The sequence below is a fragment of the Oenanthe melanoleuca genome, chromosome 1, assembly GCF_029582105.1.
Source record: "Oenanthe melanoleuca isolate GR-GAL-2019-014 chromosome 1, OMel1.0, whole genome shotgun sequence".
Classification (NCBI taxonomy): domain Eukaryota; kingdom Metazoa; phylum Chordata; class Aves; order Passeriformes; family Muscicapidae; genus Oenanthe; species Oenanthe melanoleuca.
Window position 1 is genome coordinate 74,769,982 of NC_079333.1, and position 19,313 is coordinate 74,789,294.

The 19,313-nt window shown below is 38.6% G+C and overlaps 1 protein-coding gene across 1 annotated transcript in view; it reads left to right on the plus strand.

Moving 5' to 3' along the window:
- Window positions 1-4,341: 4,341 nt before the first annotated feature.
- The window catches only part of ITGBL1 (integrin subunit beta like 1), a 123,368-nt gene continuing 108,396 nt past the window's right edge, over window positions 4,342-19,313 (plus strand). Inside the window, exons 1-2 of the mRNA XM_056500989.1 lie at window positions 4,342-4,893; window positions 6,141-6,352. Of these exons, the coding sequence (XP_056356964.1) occupies window positions 4,829-4,893; window positions 6,141-6,352 (277 nt within the window). The 5' untranslated portion in view covers window positions 4,342-4,828. The remainder of the gene's footprint in view (window positions 4,894-6,140; window positions 6,353-19,313) is intronic.

The following is a 19,313-nucleotide window of genomic DNA, read 5'->3' on the forward strand; positions in this document are numbered from 1 at the left end:
ATCAAGAAACCTTTTCCATTTGAGAAATAAGGCACAAATTGACCATAAAGTAGTAATTTATGGTGAAAAATTATATGCTTTTTATTTCCTTTCTTGGGCTCTTAATTATACTGTTAACTTGGCTTATAGCAGAGCTTTACTTGCTTGCTGAAATAAATGCTAGACAGTTAAGAAAACAGTAGACTGGATTTTGAAATGCACTATTATTGCTGGCATTTTGAGCTTTCTTGCAAGATCATGCTTAAATATCTTCTGCTTCCTTAAAGCCTCTGTAAAAGCAGAGTATTATTGCTGTGTAGGGGAATTCATAGCAAACACTGAACAAACAGAAGACCTACCAGCTATTTAAAGTTTCAACTGAGGCATGAAGGAGTAAGCTAAGGTTTTACCCTAGAGTATTACAAAATAACATCTTGATTAATGTTGGCCTATGAATTGTTTGGGTAGCTTATATTCTGTACTATTCAGGCCAGCTACATTCAGACCAGCTCAGCTTTTATCTTGTTCTAACCTTGATCCTGCAACTCCAAAAGCTATTTGTATTCCCTGTGTGATACCATCAGCTGTCCCAGATTCCATGTCATGTCAGCAAAATTAACACAAGGTTTTCAGTTCTGTACAGCTCTGGGGTACTCTGTCTCCTGCTCCCTTCCAGGGATGACATTGACCAGCACAGTGATGACTTTCAACAGTTGCATGCATTTCTGAACTGTTCAATTTAGACAGATTTTAGTTAACTGCATCAAGTACTTTGCTTCATGCCTGTTAAAGTGGTTTGTCATAGATCTAATTTAGTGGTTGTATATCCTTGACAGAAGAATCACTGGACACTTAAAATTCTCTTTGTTCTACATTTTATGGAGGAACAATAACTTGTTTGATATGTGGAATTTTCAGCTTCTGGTTAATTTTAGAAAATTTTGATGTAACTGAATGCCTCTGCATTCGAATACCTCAGTGTCCACTCTTACAAACCCATGCTGTTACTAAAATGTCTTCAGTGGAAACTCAAGAGGAATATTTGAACGAGTTTGATGGTTTCCATTTTTTTAAGCTTAGACTGCTCACTTTATGTGCATTTTGATTTGTTTTATTAAGAAGAAAATCCTTAAGAATGGCATGAAATGTGTTTTGCAAAGCTGATGACTTTAATAAAATGACAACAAAATTAAAATATTCACTGGGAGGCTGTCGTAAAGGAGTAGGCAGAATTCATCTGTGTCTCCAAACCGAAGTAAGCCTTGTCCAATAGCACATTATGCCATCAGTCATAGAATTATGGAATATTTGAGGTTGGAAAGGATCTCTGGAGATGGTCTAGTCTAACCTGCCTGTCCAGAGCAGGATACCCTAAAGCATGTTGCCCAAACTAGGCTATGTCCAAGGATAGGATTCCACAACATTGCTGGGTGTTCTGTTCCAGCTGAGACTGCTCTTACAGTAAAAAAGCTTTTTTCTTGTGTTTTTTCCCCCTTTTAAACAAATATTATTCTATGTGATTTAGTATTAAAAATACAATTCTGGCAAAGTTGAAGATGAGTTATCTTGTCTACTCCAGGTTTGCAGCTTAGTTTTCACACAGTTCAGAAGACTATGAAATTGCAAAAACAACCTTCATCAGTTTGGATAGGAAATTATCCTACTGGTTCCTCTAGTGGTCAATAAAATTACAGGGAAAAGGTTTATCCCAGTCTCTCCACCTAATCCTGCAAACTTTTATCAAGAACAGTAACAGGGATATACTTAAAAAAGAGGTTCAAATGTAAGTGTGCTTAACAGCACCTATTTTTTTTTCAATTCCATATCTTAATTTGAAGTAATTTTGAGTCTGACAAGTACTATTTAAATCTATTGCCCATTTTGAAAAGGCTGTTTAGTATTAGCAGTTGTGTTCCAGCTTCTCCTCCTCATCAGCAATATATTGACTTTCTCTTTTCTACCTTTACTCTGCAAGCAGTGGAATTACCACTTGTAAGCTATACATCTACCAAGCACCTACAGGTCTTAGTCTAAAACTCCAATACATAGGAAAAGTAGCATTTCACAAGTGCTGTGTTTCATGTAGGTGTATGTTATCCAGCAGAGAACCAAGTTCTTTAGATTTGTATACAGAAGTCCTGAAAGAAAGTGAGGAGTTCTCAAGGCATCATGACAGGTTCCCATTTAAAGAGACTGACTCCTTTTAAATGGAATTTAAATTAGCTTCTGTGTACACATACACATTATATTTATATATATATATGTGTATATTTGTGTATATATATATATGTATATGTGTATATAGATGTGTGTGTGTGTGTGTGTACATATATATATATGTATATTTTATACATGCATGCATACAAGCATTCTAGGCTTAAATAATTAAATAATAATCTGAGAAAAGGTTAAAATCCATTAAGGGAACACTGAGATACTGTATTAGAGACAGATACACAGGAAAACATTTATTAAATTTAAGCTCCGGGTGCACATTTCAAATACTGCACCATTCAACTGTGGAAGTATGCCTTCTCCAAATTCAAAAGATCCAGAGCCAAAAGTTGTGTATTTCTTCAAAACATGACAGATGTAAATAAATAATAAGACAGTGATAGGTTCATCATATCACGGTGAATATCTTCTCATACATTTGAAGTTATATTTTGTAATCTGATTTAAAGTCTTCTGAATACCTGTCAGCAACAGTCTTCTCAGGGAAAAAGGAGGAAAATGAACAGATGGCAGCCTTTAAAGTTGTGGATTAAAGATAAATTTAGTGCTAAAAGGGAATTACTATTGTGTAAAATGCAAAGCTTTTTATTTATTCTTCTCTAAACTGAGACTTCAGGGAGTACAATTTCTGACAATCACATTGTTTTTAAAAGTGCTCCTTTCTGTAATCTAAAGGGTCTTAATTTATAAATATTTTTTTACTGCAGCATTATATATGCATTTCAAAAACTATCACACACAGTGCTACATTAAGCATGGATTTCAAAGTTCAAGGACTGTCAGAAATAAATATTTATTGATTTGCCTTCTGATATTACTTCCCTTTTCACTAGATCCATCAAAGTAAGTCAAACACATGGGGTTAGCAGGACTGTAAATATTCACAGGACTGAAGCAAACAGATCACTCAATACAGGATTTTTATTATCCGTGTTGCTCTAGAAAATATTTTAACACACTTGCAATATGAAATATACTATAAAGGGCAGCAAAAATAGTAAAAAATGGATTTGTTATACAACAGCTATATATGGGGCTTTTTGATTTTTTTACATTGTAACTCTACTTGCTTGTATTTTAGGGTAAAATTATGTGTCATAAAGAAGATAGTACACTCTGAGTAGACAGTGAAGTTTTGAAGTTTTGCACTTAACAGCTTCAAGATAACTTACTAAAATATGACAAAAATCTCGTGTTTTAATAGTCCATTGGAATAATATTTGGGTTTAACTTGTATATCTTCAGGGACAAATAATGTATGTTTACAAATATGCTAGAGCCGATTTTGTCCAGCCTCTTTTGATCTTCGATTAAGTTTTACCCTCCAAGTGGGTACTTGACTGAAAACAGACTGCAAACTAGACTTTAAAGGTTCTTTTGTCATATTTAAGGCCAGCAGAACAAAGTAAAATGTTTGATGCACTATATTTTTTTTAAGGAATATAACTAGCAGAACTAGTTGTGTTAGCAGGAATGTTGTGAATTGTAGCCTTGAGTTCACTGTGTAAAGTGTAAGACACCCACTTAAACTCATAGGAAAGGCAGCCTCTGAGTCAGAATTTTAACTAGATCTTAAAATGTTTTCTGGAACAGTAAAATCGTGGTATATTAGATATTTAATATGAAATTAAAACAAGAGCTTTTCATTCTGAGAGAGCTACTGAGGTCTTTAATCTCCAATACAGGCTTCAGAACCAGTGAAAGCTGTCTGCTTTAAAAATGCATGTGTGTGTGTATGTAGACTAGGACACCTATAACTTACCATCTTTTGTGGTCAAAGTTTGTTTCTTTAAGAGCTTTCCATCCCAGGGAGGTATCGGGCAATCAGCAATTTCCCAGGACAACCAGAGGGATCAAAAACTTTTCCACAGCAGAAAGAAGTGCACGTGGCCATATCTGCCAAAGCTGATTCATTTGGAGAGACTGTTCTTCCTTTTAGCTTAGTTTTAAAGCAATTCAAAAATGTCCCACCGCTGAGATGAAGTGTTGGACTGTGTTTTAATAAGGCATTAGGAATGGCTAGCTGACAATGTTTTTAATGTGCAGTCACTCGTGCTGGTGCAGGTCGGCAGCCCGCAGTGTCGCACGGTGCTGTGACGCGAGCAGGTGACCTTAGGGAAGGAGGGAAGGATGGATCTGGGGAGGCAGGCGCCAGGGAGCTGCTCCAGCAGGCAGGCAGGGATGTGCAGCTGGGGAGCGCTGCTGCTGTCTCCTCGTCCGTGCAAGTTCCACAGATTATCCCGTCTGTCAAAGGACAGGGGGATACACATACCTCGAATAGTTACGGTGCCTGTACTTTGACAATGAGATAGTTCGTTCACATCTGCGAACGGGCCACTTTTAAAACATCAAAATAAACCATCTGGCTGAGCAACTGTTTCTAATTACTTCCCTGCCTAGACTGTAAACTTCGGGGTTTGGCACCGGCCGCCTTCCCAGAGCGCTGCCCAAATCCCGCTCCCAGGCAGCTAATCAGAGCCGCTGCGGCTGGGGGGAGCAGCGCTGGAGCCGGGCTTGCCCAGCCCCAGCTCTCGGCGTGCCTGGCGGCTCTGTCCGCCCGCCTGTCCGTCCGTCCGTCTGCAGGAGCGCTCAGGTGCGCTCGGCTCCTCGCACCATGCTCGGCCTGCGGCTGCTGGCGCTGCTGCTGCTGCTGGGCCCCGCGCTGTCCCCGGCGCTGCGGTAAGTGCGGCCCTCAGGCCTCAGGGGGGCGGCGGCCGTGGCGGTGCCCGGAGCGTGGAACTGCGCTGGCGGAGGGAGCGGCCGAGCCGTGTCTTGGCTCTTCTCTGCCTGCTTGAAGGTGACACTGAGGGAAGCGCTCCGGGTCACTGGGAACCTCGGTAGGTAGCTGCCTGTGCAGGCTGCAGAGTTCTTCGCAACAGTGCATTTGATACCCAAGAGCACACTCTGAAAGCCGTGAAGAGCTGGGTAGCGATGACTCTTTACATCCAAACCTCTAAATTCCGCTGCCTGAGTGGAGCAGGCACCTGACCACAGAACCCTGCTTATTGCTGCACTTTGTGCATTGCTTTTCCCTCTCCATCTCCACCACAGCCAGCACACACTGGCTCCTAGGGCCAGCAGCTGCTTTGCTCCAGAGCCTTGCAAAGCCTACTATCTGAGAATGGCAGGTTCTATTCATTTACATCTTCAGTATTCCCTAGTGTTGTGAAGACCTTCTTTTTGGCCTGAGAAGTCCTTCTTTCCTACGATTCAGCTCCTGATGAGCCAAGGTGTGATTTTTCCTCAGTATGTCCTGAAAATCCTGATCTCCATGTGCTCCAGTGCATGGTACAGTTGCATGGCAGAGCTGCAAATCTGCAGATCTAGAATTGGATTCTGCTGCCTTTGCCAAAACCGCAGCCACAACCTACAGTGTTGCATGGAAAGCCATGATTACTTTGATTTCCTTTTCCATTGAAGGCATGGATCTTATATGTCTGACAACCAGAAGGATTACTCTGGCAAACATATTTTATTAGAATCAACCTTGAGTGTGCCGTATGATATATATTCCTGTTATACTACCCAGATGTTTGGATGTATATGGTGTCTCTAAACTTTTTGAAATAATTAAGATCAAAATGTTTCGTGACGGATAATGAAACCATACGTGTCTGTGCATATATACTAGATATGCCTGATGGGGAAGTAGATGAGGCCAATGTAGTTTAAAAAATAAGTAAAATAAAGTATAAGCATTCTTGCGGGTAACAATGAGATTTCTGATGAAAATGGAGACAATTGGGTGTTTTGAGGCAAGTTAAAATAATTTGCAACCATAGCTGAAGAGGTGGTAAGAACAACATTCTGGGTGTTGGCTGAAGCCAATGGCAGGAGGGTGGTTTCACATGAGCCAGGCTCTCATCAGCCCTGAGCTGCAGCCCCTGGCTTTGACCACAGCTTATTCTGTTCGCTGTCCCCCACAGGAGCAGTCTGGGTACTCCTGCCTCCTGCCGGCTGTCCCGGGCGGAGTCGGAGCTCAGGTGCCGTGTCCCGGGGGGGAAGCTGTGCAATGACAGAGGCAGGTGTGAGTGTGGAGTCTGCATCTGCCAGGTGACTGAGTCTGGCAAATACTACGGTCCGCTCTGCGAGTGCCACGACTGGGTGTGCGAGACCTACGACGGGAAAATCTGCGCAGGTAACGAAGACCTGATGGTGACAGAAGCTTAGAAAATTATTTATTAAAGCCAGGAACACAGCACACTGGTACACTAGAGATACAACTATATACGGGTCCCTGAAACATGACTCTAAATGGAATTGTGGGCACACCCAGGGATTTTGCCAGATTAAAGCATGCAAGTTACAGGCACTGTTTCTGCCATAAAAAGGAACGTAACATAGAGCAACATTCATCTGCATCAGGGGCAAAAGCAGAAGTTGCTTTTGGTTGGAGGCTTTGCAAACTGTGTTTTAAATATATACACTATGCAATATTGCTGACATTTTTATGTATTTCTTCATTTGAATTGCTTGTCTAATGATGTCCTATGATATCCGCCCTGGCTTTAAATTATCTCCAAGCAATCAATTTTGTCCTGTGATTATTATTTTTTCTTCTCCTGCTATTATAAAAAAGACTTGCTGTAAGATGCACCACACTTAAATTTACTACATAAACATTTTTTTACTACATAAACCGTTTTTCTCTAAGTAATGATAATACTTTCCAAATGAAGACTTAAAACAATGTAATTGTATTGTGGTTTCAGGGATTTCCCCACTGACATTGTGTTCTTTAATAACATACATTTCTGGGACAAAAGTTAGTCCCTGCCAGTTGTTGGAGCATGTCACTTGGTCTACATCTAAACATTATCACTCTTTCATCTTTCCAGCTGTCTTTACTTAAGTTTCTGGGTTATTTTGGTCAGATTTTCACTTTCTTGTCTTTTTTTTTCTTTTTTTCTTTTTTTCTTTTTTTCTTTTTTTCTTTTTTTTTTTTTTTTTTTTAAGCAGCTTAGAATAGGATTTTAGAAAAAAGCAGAGAGAAGAAATGCCATCACATTCCTAAGGGGATTCAGCCTGGAGCTTGATGAAAGAGGCCAGAAGGGTACTTCATTTCTAGTATCCCTGTTTCAACAGCTTTACCAGATTCACAGAAACGTGTCATTTTTTCAGGCCAAAACCTGCAATTAGGTCAATGGGAATGTTACAGAAATTCTTCCAGTAAGAGGACAATACAAATGCATTCCAGCAGTTGGTTTGGCAAATTTTGTAGGAAAAAAGACCAAACTTATTTTAGCAACAATTTATTCAGGAAGTCCAGTAATAACATGAAAAGACCAAGAATGGGATTATGAAAAAAAGATTTATATTTGACACCTGTGACTTTAGAGTTCTGTGGAGAAACTGATTTATAGACTCTGCATTTAGCAGTGTTAAATCCCCCTACATAAGAATTATCACAGCATTTCAGTGTTTTGCTGTCCCAAACATAAATTTTTTGATTGGGAGTGTGATTTCAAAGTACTTACTGTTGTTGCTGGGTTAATTGCATTAAGGGAAACTGAAAGCTCCTTCATTTTTAATATTCTGCTATAAATTCCACCGTCATGTTCCTGTTAACAGTGGCTGCAAGTTTTGCCAGGGCTTTGGTGGTAAAGTGTGCTGAAGAATAAACAGAGCCAAGAGATCTCTTAACAATATTTAGCTTTTGGGTAGCACTTCATGCAGCAGTTCAAAGATGTGAATGCTAAGTGATTAAAAGTTTGGTTTTTTTTAAAACCAATTTTCTGTACTTGTCACTTTGTCACTCCTAGCTGGGGTATTGCAACTGTGTTACCACGTTACCACGTTACCACTGAGATGTGAAATAATTTGAATTCTCTCTACTGCTAAAAAAAGAAAAGAGTAGTAAAAATTCATTACAACATCCTGGGGAGGGAAACAACTGTGAAGGTTGCTGGAGTTTTGCTTGTTTCGTTTAGGCTTTTCGACAATTGTTGCAGTCCAGGGCTGCCCAGCACTGCAGGAGAGCTGCCCCAGGTAACTCCTTCAGAGCTGGAATCCAGTTGGTGAAACACCTCTTTTCAGGCTATACTTGTTGCCTTCTTCATTTTTCTCCCATGATTTTAGTCACTGAAATTATGTGTATATGGGAGGAAGGCAGCATAGAAAAGAAGGTCAGATCTAGGATAACTGGAAGGAGACTGGATATTATGTTGTATGAATAATAGTTTCTCGTACCCAACTATTTAGTGAACTGCATCCACTGATGTTTTTTAACATAATACCACCAGGCTGAGTTCCAGTGTATGACATATTTCCCTTTCTTTGCATTTTTATGCCATCTTTTGACTTGATGAACTTGTGTTTCCTCAAGGTGAATAGTCATAATGTCTTACTGCAGTTCTATTTCTGTTTTCAGCTTTAATTGTCTTTTTCATGTTTTATTTTGACATTTGCTGTCCCTTTTAATTGTGGATCTCTCCTGACGTAGGCAACGACAGTAACTGCTGACTGGTACCACATGGAGAATTCCTAGACACTCTTTCAGTATCCCTCTGGAAAGCCATGGTATTTCAGGCTAATTCTGTTTAAAACAAGCTACTTTCCAAGCTGCCAGAGTGATTCTTTTTCAAGTGACTGATGTCTGATCACCAGTGATGTTCATAATCAGAGATGGACAGGCAGAGTTGTTTGAATCATGAATGCCAATGATAGCTGTGTTTCCCTGCCAGTCAAGTCAGGCTCCACTTCCTTTGCCTGTCCCAAGCCAAACAAAAGATTTAGTTGCTCAATATGCAGCTCATTATCTTAAAGACACTTTCTGTGTCAGATGCACTTTCTGGACCAGTTGTTCAACTATCATATTCTGGAGAGAGATGGCCTGAAGGTAAAGAAAATGTCAGGTGTCCATCTGATTGATTTGCTTTTTCTAATAAACCTTTTATAAAAATGGGAAAGAGATTATGCCATGAGTAATAAAGAGGAGCAGATTTAAGTGTTTCTGTCCTTTTACTTTCTCTTGAGTCTTCTTTGCTATATTTCTCTCCCGTTATGTTTCCAGGTGCATTAGAGGGAGTTCCAATTATTTTCTTGCCTTTTATCCCTCTGGGATTGATAAAGTAACAGGTGATCCCTCATGGAGTCAGAAACAAAGAAGAGAAAACCAAGTACTGCTGTGTGAGTCACTGAGTCTCCTGTCCTCCTCTGTGGCCTTTTTATTTGGTTAATGTATCATGGGGTGTAGAGGAAATCGAGTAGATACTGTCCTGTCATTCTCTTTGCAATGTCAGGGATGTCTTTATTTTATCTTTTGTTGCTGATCTTCAAGGAGATGAGCTAAGAGGAGAAAGACTGAATCAAAAACCATCAAATCCCCAAAGGATTTACGCTTCATTCAGAGCAGACAATGTACTTGTTGCTGTTTATTTGCAGATAGTAGTTCTGACCTCAGACAGTTGCATATTGCCTCAGGCTTTCTTAGCATAAAGGGAGCCCATATTGTGCATGAGGGAAAGTGGAATACAGAACTTAATTCCTATCACATCACTCCGTAATACCTCTTTTTCTGTGGGGCTTTTGCAGTATAGTGGAAAATCAATTTTAGTGAATTTGTGTGTATTTTGTTTGTTTGGGTCTTTGCTTGTTTTGGGTTTTGTTTGTTTGGTTTGGTTTTTATTTAATATTTTTTATTATATCTGTGGTTAATGAAGATAGAAAAACTAAACTAAGTATAGACTTCCTTAGCCAATTGAAATGGGAATACTTTAGATGTTCTTAGAGAATGCAGCACAAGGACTGCCAGCTGGGACGTGACAGTATAGTTGCACTGCTTGTAGTTGGTGAGATCAAAAGACAGATACAATTTGGTGATGACATAGCATCATATGAAGAAGGTTTGTCTTTGCTCAGAACCATATTCATTATCTTTGGTTTTTTCATAGTTACTAAGATTTTATAAACCATTTTTCTTCCAAACTGAAGTATCTTTTACACCTACTGAAGAATGGTGGCACAGTGTGATTTTCCATAAGCAGTTGCTGTGGAATTTGCTGCTTTTCAGGCCAATGAAATATTTTTCTGTTTCCTTCTCCAAAGCTGCTGCTGTGGGTGCTGTACTTATTTTAAGACAAGTTCAGCAATACAATGCCAGTGTTAGTCATAGGTTTTCGCAGCCAGAGGTGTTATCATACATAACCTGAAGGACAAAAGGATGTAAGTGCCATTATTTTCTGATCTGTAAGGTTTTAAACTATGGAGAGAACACAAATGAAAAATTAAACTGACAAGGAGTAGATGTAGAAATAACGATAAATCCAAACTGAAGTATTAATGTAACGTGTAGCAATGCATCCATGGGAGTTTATTGGATGTATGGTACCAGTGTGAAAGAGTTAAGAATTTGACAATGGAATTTGGAAGGCATTTTGGGCTGAGGACTGCTCTTTGCACAGAAGCTGAATAGTGTCTTTAGGCAGAGCTATCGAAGTTGAGCTGGAAAGGCTCTAACAACTGTGCTTTTGTATTCATACTGAAGGGAGGTCTGACACACTGATTGTTCATTGAGCAGCATTTCTTGCTAAAAGTGTGAAGAAAAGTCAGCCTGTGACCTGCATTGTTTGCCATTTGATCCAAAGTGACTTTCAAAGCCCTGGATTTTGAGAACAGTTATAAGCCTCTTCTCTGTCAGAGGCCATGTTTGCAAAGATTCAGCTGTGGCACGTGGCCATTGGAAACAGAACCTCCTTAAAAGATCAAGTTAAAAATAGGGCAGGAGGATACTGATGAAAATGGAGGTTGCAGTTCTGCTCTGACCTAGTTTGCTTTAGCCTGGACTTCAGAACTTGGCATTTTGTGACATTTCCTCCCAGGGCAGGGGTGTGTAGGTGTGATAATAGCATCCATACTCATCTCAAGACAGGTTCTAGTAGAAGTGAAATCGTGATAGCATGGATCTCATTGCAGGTTCATTGCCTTGTTAAGTGCTTGAGGTCCCAGCAGACAAAAAAAGCACAAGCTAAAGCCTGTATTATTCTCAACAGTGCTGTTGCTACCTGATCTAGGTAAAATCAAGCAGCCTTTGATACATTGACAATTGCTGTAGTTCCAAATGCAGTGTGTGAGTTCATAGCAGTGGTGAGTGAGGCAGGAGGAAGCTTAGACACAAAAACTGCAGGGGAGATTAATGGAAGGGAAGCATTTTTAAGTAATTTATTAAATGATACCTACTTGCTTTGAGTACCTCTATCTGTAGACTGATGGAAAATAGGTATTAGTTTAAAAAGTAAAAGTGAGAGTGTTTGGCACATGGAAGCAAAAGGCTTTTGCAGCACCTCACAGAGCTGGCACCAACAGCAAAATAAGGTGGGGAGCTGCTCTTTCACATTTTGTCCTTCTGTAGTCTGGGGTGACATGTTTATCCATTGCAGAGGAAAAAACACCTTTGTGCAACTTTTGTCAATGCAAATAAGTGTTCTGAAGTGTGTTTGAATTTTTATGCTCCTCACAGGCTAACAAAGAACTGAAGTATATTTTTGTTTATTTGAAAGAATGCTCTTTGTGAAAAAATGGCTTACACAGACTGTGTCCTTCTATGAATATTTGTGTTTCAGTATCATTATTATGAAAAAGATGTGGTGAATAGAAAGTAGATGGTGTATTTAATGTTACAGAAGTGTTTATTAATTATTTCACCTGCTTTATCAGTGGATAGGTTTCACTATGTGTCTTATGACATCATTTTTGGACAAATTGACTGTCTTGGTATAATTTTTTATGCTTATAAAAGTTTTATTGTTGGTAGCTGGTCCTGTCAAGGAATTCAATCAATCATCACTTATGACACTGCTCTGTAGACCTATTGGTGTTAGTATTCCCAAGTAGTTTGTCTTGAAAAATAACATGTCACTGATTAAAAATGTTCCCATAAGCTTTTCTGAAAGGACACATTGCTAGTGCTGTCCAGAAAAAAAGGGCAATTTGTACCTACAAAGTATTGGAGTTTGATTTTGGCCATCCAAAATTGGGCCCTATAGTATATATGTGGCATCAGAACTTACCAGTATTTTAACTGGAGAGTGTGGTGGTTGAGGTCGTGTTGTGATATACCACAGTTGTATTTCTGGATTCAGATTTTCTTTGGAGATGGAGAGACTATAAAGGGAAAAAAACCTTGTTCTTATTTCAACTATTTTTAAAAGTTATTTAAAAGCTTCATTTCCTAGCGATGGATGTAATACTTTTTGCAGGCAGGGGTTTGTGTTCATTACGTACATTGTGAGTGGGCTGGAACACCAGCTTGAGCAATTGCATGACCACATTCTTGTATATAGAAGAATAAAGATTCAAGAGACTTTAACTGGAGTTGCACCTATCCCCTTTCTTAAAAGAGCTGCTTTGCCCTTCTGCTTGTCCACCCGAATAGCATCAGTGGTATAATCTGGGACACCTTGTCAGTGACCTGAAGAGTGGCAGAGCTTTTGGAGTCATATCTGGGTCATTTTTATGGAGAAGGTCACTGGCAGTGCCAGCTCTGACACTGTCAGGAGTGAGCTGAGTATGAACTTTGTGGTTTGGAGAACATCACAGCTGAATGCCGTTGCCTTGGCAGCTCCATGCAGCAGCAGATGTTCTAACTAGAGCACCTGGTCACAGTGTTTTGTCCCAGGGGGCAATTCTGGGCTGAGGAGATTGTGAGTGAGCTGAGGAAGAATCCTTCCATGCCCCAAAGAGACTGCCAAAGCCTACCTTTCTCAGGCATGCTTTTTCCAGTTGTCTGCCTCCAGCAGGTCCTGTTCAGTCTTTTCAACAAGGTGGTGTCTGTTCTTTTAAACACTGGGGATGTTAGCTTTTACAATCCACAGTTAGAGCATACTGAATGTAAAAATACCTCATTTAAGTATTTTTCCTGTTTAGCATATAATTTCCTATTTAATTAAAAGGCTGTATTAAAGTTATTGAAATCTTGAAGCTCTGTGGTTGACAGCTAAGAAATCCTAAATCTAACTATCTACATTTATTGAAGAGTGCTGTGCATTTGTATTATTATGCATCTTTCCATTTTATATTAATTATGGTTTTCTCCAGTGAACTTATGCAGCAACTGGAAGAGAATGATTGCTTCCTAGTATTTGAAATGGTTTAGTTTACAAACTTGGTAACCTGCTTAAAGCAAGATAAAATGTTAATTATTTACCTTAGTCCATTCATTTGCCTGAAATGTTGAGACCACACATGGTAGAGTTTGGTAACACAGTAGTGTCAGGTAACAGGTTTCTTGGCACCCCATTTCCTTACTCTGATTGTTTTAAACAATAATTTGCAGAAAGTAACTTGCTACTTGCAAAACTCAATGGTACAAGCTCATTGAGTCTCAAAAGCCAAAAGCCCCTCTTCTACAGAAAACCCTGTTCCTCTCCACTTCCTGAAACATCCATACTCATTTCTTGTCTATCTTTACCCCTTTGGAAATTGTTGGATACAAGTAGAGTTGGTATGTAATTTGAATGTCTTTCAGCATATGAAGATACAGGTACTTTTTAAGAAATGAATAATGACTGGTATTCTGGGAACAAGAGCTAAATTTATGTAATCCAAACCATTTCTATATCTGTATCTCCTGTGAGTAATGTGGTTCCACCCAAAAATGCAAGTCCCACTTCAGATATGGGGAACACGCCTGGCATATGGAACTGAACTGTGATGATCACAGCATCCAGTTCTCATATCCACCTTTCTTTGCAGTTCTTGCAACAAATTACTAGAAGGTATGTGTTTTTCTTCGGATATTGAAGAGAGGGGAAGTTGAGGATATACCTCCTGATCATCTAAGGCTGAAAATGAGACTCAGAAGAGAACCCAATTATACAAGTCCTTCCTAGGGACTCTAAAACCCTCAAGTCTCTATGAGGTGTAAGAATAAAACCTGTTAGTATTAAAACTGTCAGTGAAGGCTGTGTCAAAACCACATTAAGTTTCATGTTTTGGTCATAAAAATGCTATTTCCTACAAAAAATAGTAACATATTCTTTTTCCTAAGACCTATCTGTGCATTAGATGTGCAATAATGTTGATTTCTATGTATATTATTCAAGTGACAGCAACTTGGTTCTGTGAAAACACTCAGTGTGTTTACAGCTTAAAAAATGTTTCATGTATAAATAGGAAGTTTAATTTGTACCAGGTCAATCCCACAGAGAACTTTAGGTGTGACATGCCTGGTGGATTGTGTTTCAGAACATAGTCCTCAAAAGAGTGGTTTGTAAAGTCATGTTTTGAGGGATTACTGGAGGAGTTCAGACCTCTTTCTTTAGGAACAGGAAAGAACTGAAATGGAGGAGGACAACAAATTTCATCTCATGAGCATACTTACAAAAGGACCAAATCATGCTGGATGGATGGTGGTGATGTCATGATGAAAAATCATATAAGAATATATTTAACTGTGGTTCTGCTGAATGCTTTTGCAGATTTGTACCTTTTAATCACTATATACTTTACATGAAAAAACACTTATGATGTCTCACGGAACATAGCACACTTTTTCCCTAATTGTCTTGACAGATTCATTCCTTTCTCAGTTTTTAAACTGGAGAGAATAGTGGCAGGGAATAAATTGTCCATCTGTAGTCTAACATGCAGAGGTAAGGCTCAGACCTTCTATTACAGAATCATAGAAGTGAGTATTACAAATTTATTTGGGTTTTTTTTTCTCTTGTAGTCAGGCAGATTCTGTGGGAAACAGATAACCAGTAAGAAACACATTTAAAATCAGAAAATGGTCTTGAAGCTTTTAATTGAAGTACTGTTGTTGTACTGGTACTTCTAATGACTGTCTTTTGAAATAATTTTGTTTCATTCTTGCTTCTGTTTCAAGCCACAGCTAATCCTCATCAGACACACAGCAAGCATAATGAAGCACAGCTCCCAGGCTGTGCTTAGGAAGAGATCAAGGTGCTAGCTATCACTGAAGGAAAATTGCCCATCTGGTTTCTCTGGATGGGAATGGAGAATGTAGGAGCTGTTGCAATGGCTACAACTACTTTCCATTTATGTGACTTTGGTGGCATTTGGAATTTGTGGAAATCCTTTCGTCCAGCAAACTCAGATACAGTTCTCTTTCTAGAACATATTTATTTTGCATTCAGAGGGCGTTAGGGATCATCCTACAGTGAGAAGTACTGGAACATTTCTTACTGTCTTTATTTTCCCCCAAGGCCTCTTAATTAATCAAAGCATAGCAGAGAAATATTAGAGCATATCATTGGCATTGGTCATAAACAGAGAGATTTAAATGTGGTATAGATATCTGTATCACAATAAAAAATAATTGTCTCTTCAAAATTTAGTTTTTTTAATTTTACAAACTTTGTGTGTGTGATACAGAAATACAACAAAAAATTATTGGCAAATTTACCAAACCCCAGTCACGTACTTTGTTAGATTTAGGAGTGGATCCTGTCACTCATCTCTACTCTTCAGGTTAAAAATATGTTTTAATAAAAGCAGATGGTGTGGCTGATTTGTTTTTCTTTTGTTGTTGTTGTTTTTTTGGTTTTTGTTCTCAAAGCTAAACAGAAGCCAGTGTTTTCTGCTGACAGAAGTCTAATGAAATCAATAAAATTATGCCAACAGAAAATTGGTCTCACAGCAATTCTGGCCCTTCTTTGGCCAAAATGTCTGGGTAATAGCAGACAAAATTACAGCAGCAAAGATAGACCCTGTCATTTACCTGCAAGTGGTAATGGTAAAACAGTTATAACAACAATGGCATCTCCAAAGTTTTGAATGCTTTTAAGCTTGACAGCATGATTTACATGATTTTCTGTTTTGTTTTTCTTCTGTGTATTGTGCTATTTTAAAGAGTTATATGTTACTTAGTAATTTGACAGGACATTGACCAAAATAATTTTTCTCTGGACTGTCAGAGTTGGACTTAGCAGCAATGAGAATTCTGTGAGAAAACATTCTGATAAATGAAAACCCATCTTTCAAAGATTCAGACTCAGTTGTATAAATAAAAGAATTGTTTACACTGCGAGATCTATCCCAGGTTTTATTAAATGGTCTGTTGGTTTGGAAAGTCATAATAAAATTAAGATTTTGTAATTGGATGAGCAGGGTAAGTCTCAATCCCCTCTCCTCTCACCATCCTAAAGCCTTCTTATATGACATTTTATAAATGAAGAAATTCCATTTTAATATGTCAACTGCTTTAAATGTATGTCTGGTACACTTAAATACAGTTTAGAAAAGCTTTTATTTGCAGATATTATCCAGAAAATACAACATGATTTCTCTGTAGGTGGTTTTAAAAAGTCGTCTCACTTGAGAATTTCTGAATTAAGTTCTTGATGGATAATATCTTGAAGGACAATATTTAAATAGTACAGGGAGCACAGACTTCTTTTTATTACATGGGTTAGTTTCTCTCAAAGGAACTAAGAGGTTTTTAGAATAATCTTACTGTGTCTGGAACATCATGTATCAAGCTCTTTCAAAACAAGATCATAATTCCTCAGGCCTTTCATGGGCTTCCAGTTCTCTGTATTTCTGCATTTCAGGTGTTGTCTTGGCTTTTCCTCCATCTTTTCCTGCGTGAGCTGTGGTTGCCACCCCCACTCAACATTTTGGTTATACCCAATTGCCAATTTGTTTTACTAATTCCATTCCCTCTTGACAGAGTCTTTTCTGCTTTTTGGGTGGTCTCTAGCTGGCTCAGTTCCTTGGAACTGCTCTGCACAGTTGTCCTAATCCGTTCCTCTGGCTCATCAAAGAACAATTGTTTCCATGAGGACCTGGGTGGAAGTCAGATCCACCTTGGCTCTCTTTACACTCCCTGGTGGCTCCATCTCCAACCAATAAGCTCTACTCTCGTGTCCCAGGAATCTTAAAGGAGGCATATCAAGAGGAGCTGAACTGCCTTGGGTATTCACAGACTTTGTAGAAATTAACCAAAGTTGTGTGTAGTCAAACACACTGTCTTAGCTCATGCTTGTTCGTGCAGGTGTTGTTCACTTGTAGGGGATCTTGTTAGGGTATGAATCTAAACCACAGAAACTTTAAAATAGGCATAAATCAGGTACACTCTCCTGTATTGTCATTTCTACTTGTTTCACCCCTTTCTCCTCCCTGAGATAGGCACAGCTCACTGAAATTTTACAGTTTGTTTTAGTTTCTCCAAACAATCTATTCATTGTGCATCTTATTCCCAAGAGATGGAATGGTTTTGGCCATAGTAAAAAGCTTGTCTCAGGGAGACTGTGGGATTAATCTCTATGGCTGGGGGTTTAAGAACAGGTTGAACAGTCAGGAAGGATCAACACACACTTGTGTGTGAGTCCAGACAAAGAAGTGGACCAGATGATCTCTTCCAGAGGTCTCTTTGAGGCTGATTTTATTTGATGTTTATAATACATTATAAAATATGAGTGGGTTTCAAGTTTTTAAAGGACCACATTTTTAAATGACCACTATGGAGTCTCTAAGTAGGAATGATTCTGAGACAAAACTTGCTTGTTGGAAGTGTACACTTTTTAGTACAAAGGCATAAATTACTGTTTTTTGATACAAGTGGTGGATGGACTTCTGTAACATGGAAAACATATTTTATCCAATCCTTGCAAATTGATGGAAAAATAACAGTCAAAGCACTGAACAGAAACATTTATATTTTTAAAATTTGCTTCGTTACAACAAATGGATTCTTAGTCAACTACTGACCTTATGGCAAAATGACCAAACACCAAGTGAAAGTGGATGGTTGCCCTGCAGTTTGATGTAGACTAATATAGACCATGTTAAAAATTATACTCTAGAAGCTCCTAATTCTTTTTGGGTCCATTCAACAGCAAATGACATAATTTCTACTTAAACAGGAATCACATCTGTTCTGCATTTTTCACTGGAAGCAAATAGGTAAAAATGTTTTGTCAGATAATGAAACAGGGGAAGCAAGTAGTAGTATAGTGCTTTTTTTTTAACTGCTGCCGTAACAATGTTTATTCCCTATATTGCCTCAATGCAAAATTATACCTTCTAGAAAGTTAATTATTCTTGGACAGCAATGAAATGAACTCTGTATTGATAGCTGAAAACATTACTTAGATTTATGACAAGTCAAAAGATGTTGCCATTGTTGGGGGATAACACTTCCATTCCATCCACCTGATTTCTTTCATATCAGTGGTCATTGGGAAATTGCCCCTTCTTCAGCTAAATCACCCATGTATATGCAGGATAATTCTATATACACAGCATACAGCACAGGTCTGGATGAATATTTCTTCTTCCTTCTTTCATTCTCTTGATCTTCCTGTATTCCCTCACCATATGGTATTCATCACACTTGTGCACATTTGTAGGAAGGAAATGGGGAATTCCACCCACACAGAAAGCTTTCCCAGTCTTCTCTTTTCTCCTGTATCCAATGAATGTGAAAACATTACTGCCTAGCTTCTCCTTTTGCCCAGTGTTCCCCACATCCCTTTGGATGAGCCCTTCATGGAGCTGTGTTTTGGTCTGGCTGATACTGTGTCATTCATTCAACTGTTGCTGCTGACAAGCAGTGATTTCAGAAAGTGCTGTAAGGGAAGTATCTGCATTTCTGGCCTGTGTATTCTATAAAACCAAATAACTTTGTGGAGATTAAATTTTTTTGTTAAGTTAGCCTCAGAAGAAAAGCAGTACTTTTAATGGGTGATGTTTCTTCATCTGTGCTACGTGACAGAAATGTCACCTCACCAGTGTAGTGACGGAAGCTGATTTTGAGGAGTCCAATTGTCTTCACATAGTGCACATTCCCACTGTAGCCTCTTGATCTGTCTTTTCTCCCCAAGTGAGTCACATAAGTGGTTTTAAATGTCTTTCAGTGAGTCATATAGTTTTGCTAATTTAGTACCTACTTTAATGTCAGTATATACGGAGTCGCTTTCTTACCTAAAAGCTAAAATTGCATTTGGTCATCTACTTGACACCTTTATAATACATCCTTGCTTTCCTTAGGCAAACTTTTTTTGGGTGTTTTTTTTGTTTTGTTTTGTTTTTTTTGTTTTTTTTTTTTTTTTTTTTTTTTTGTGGCCATAGAGGTTTCAAAACCTCCAGCTCTTGTTTCTATTCTGAACTGTCAGTTTGAATTTTTAAATCCTTTCTCA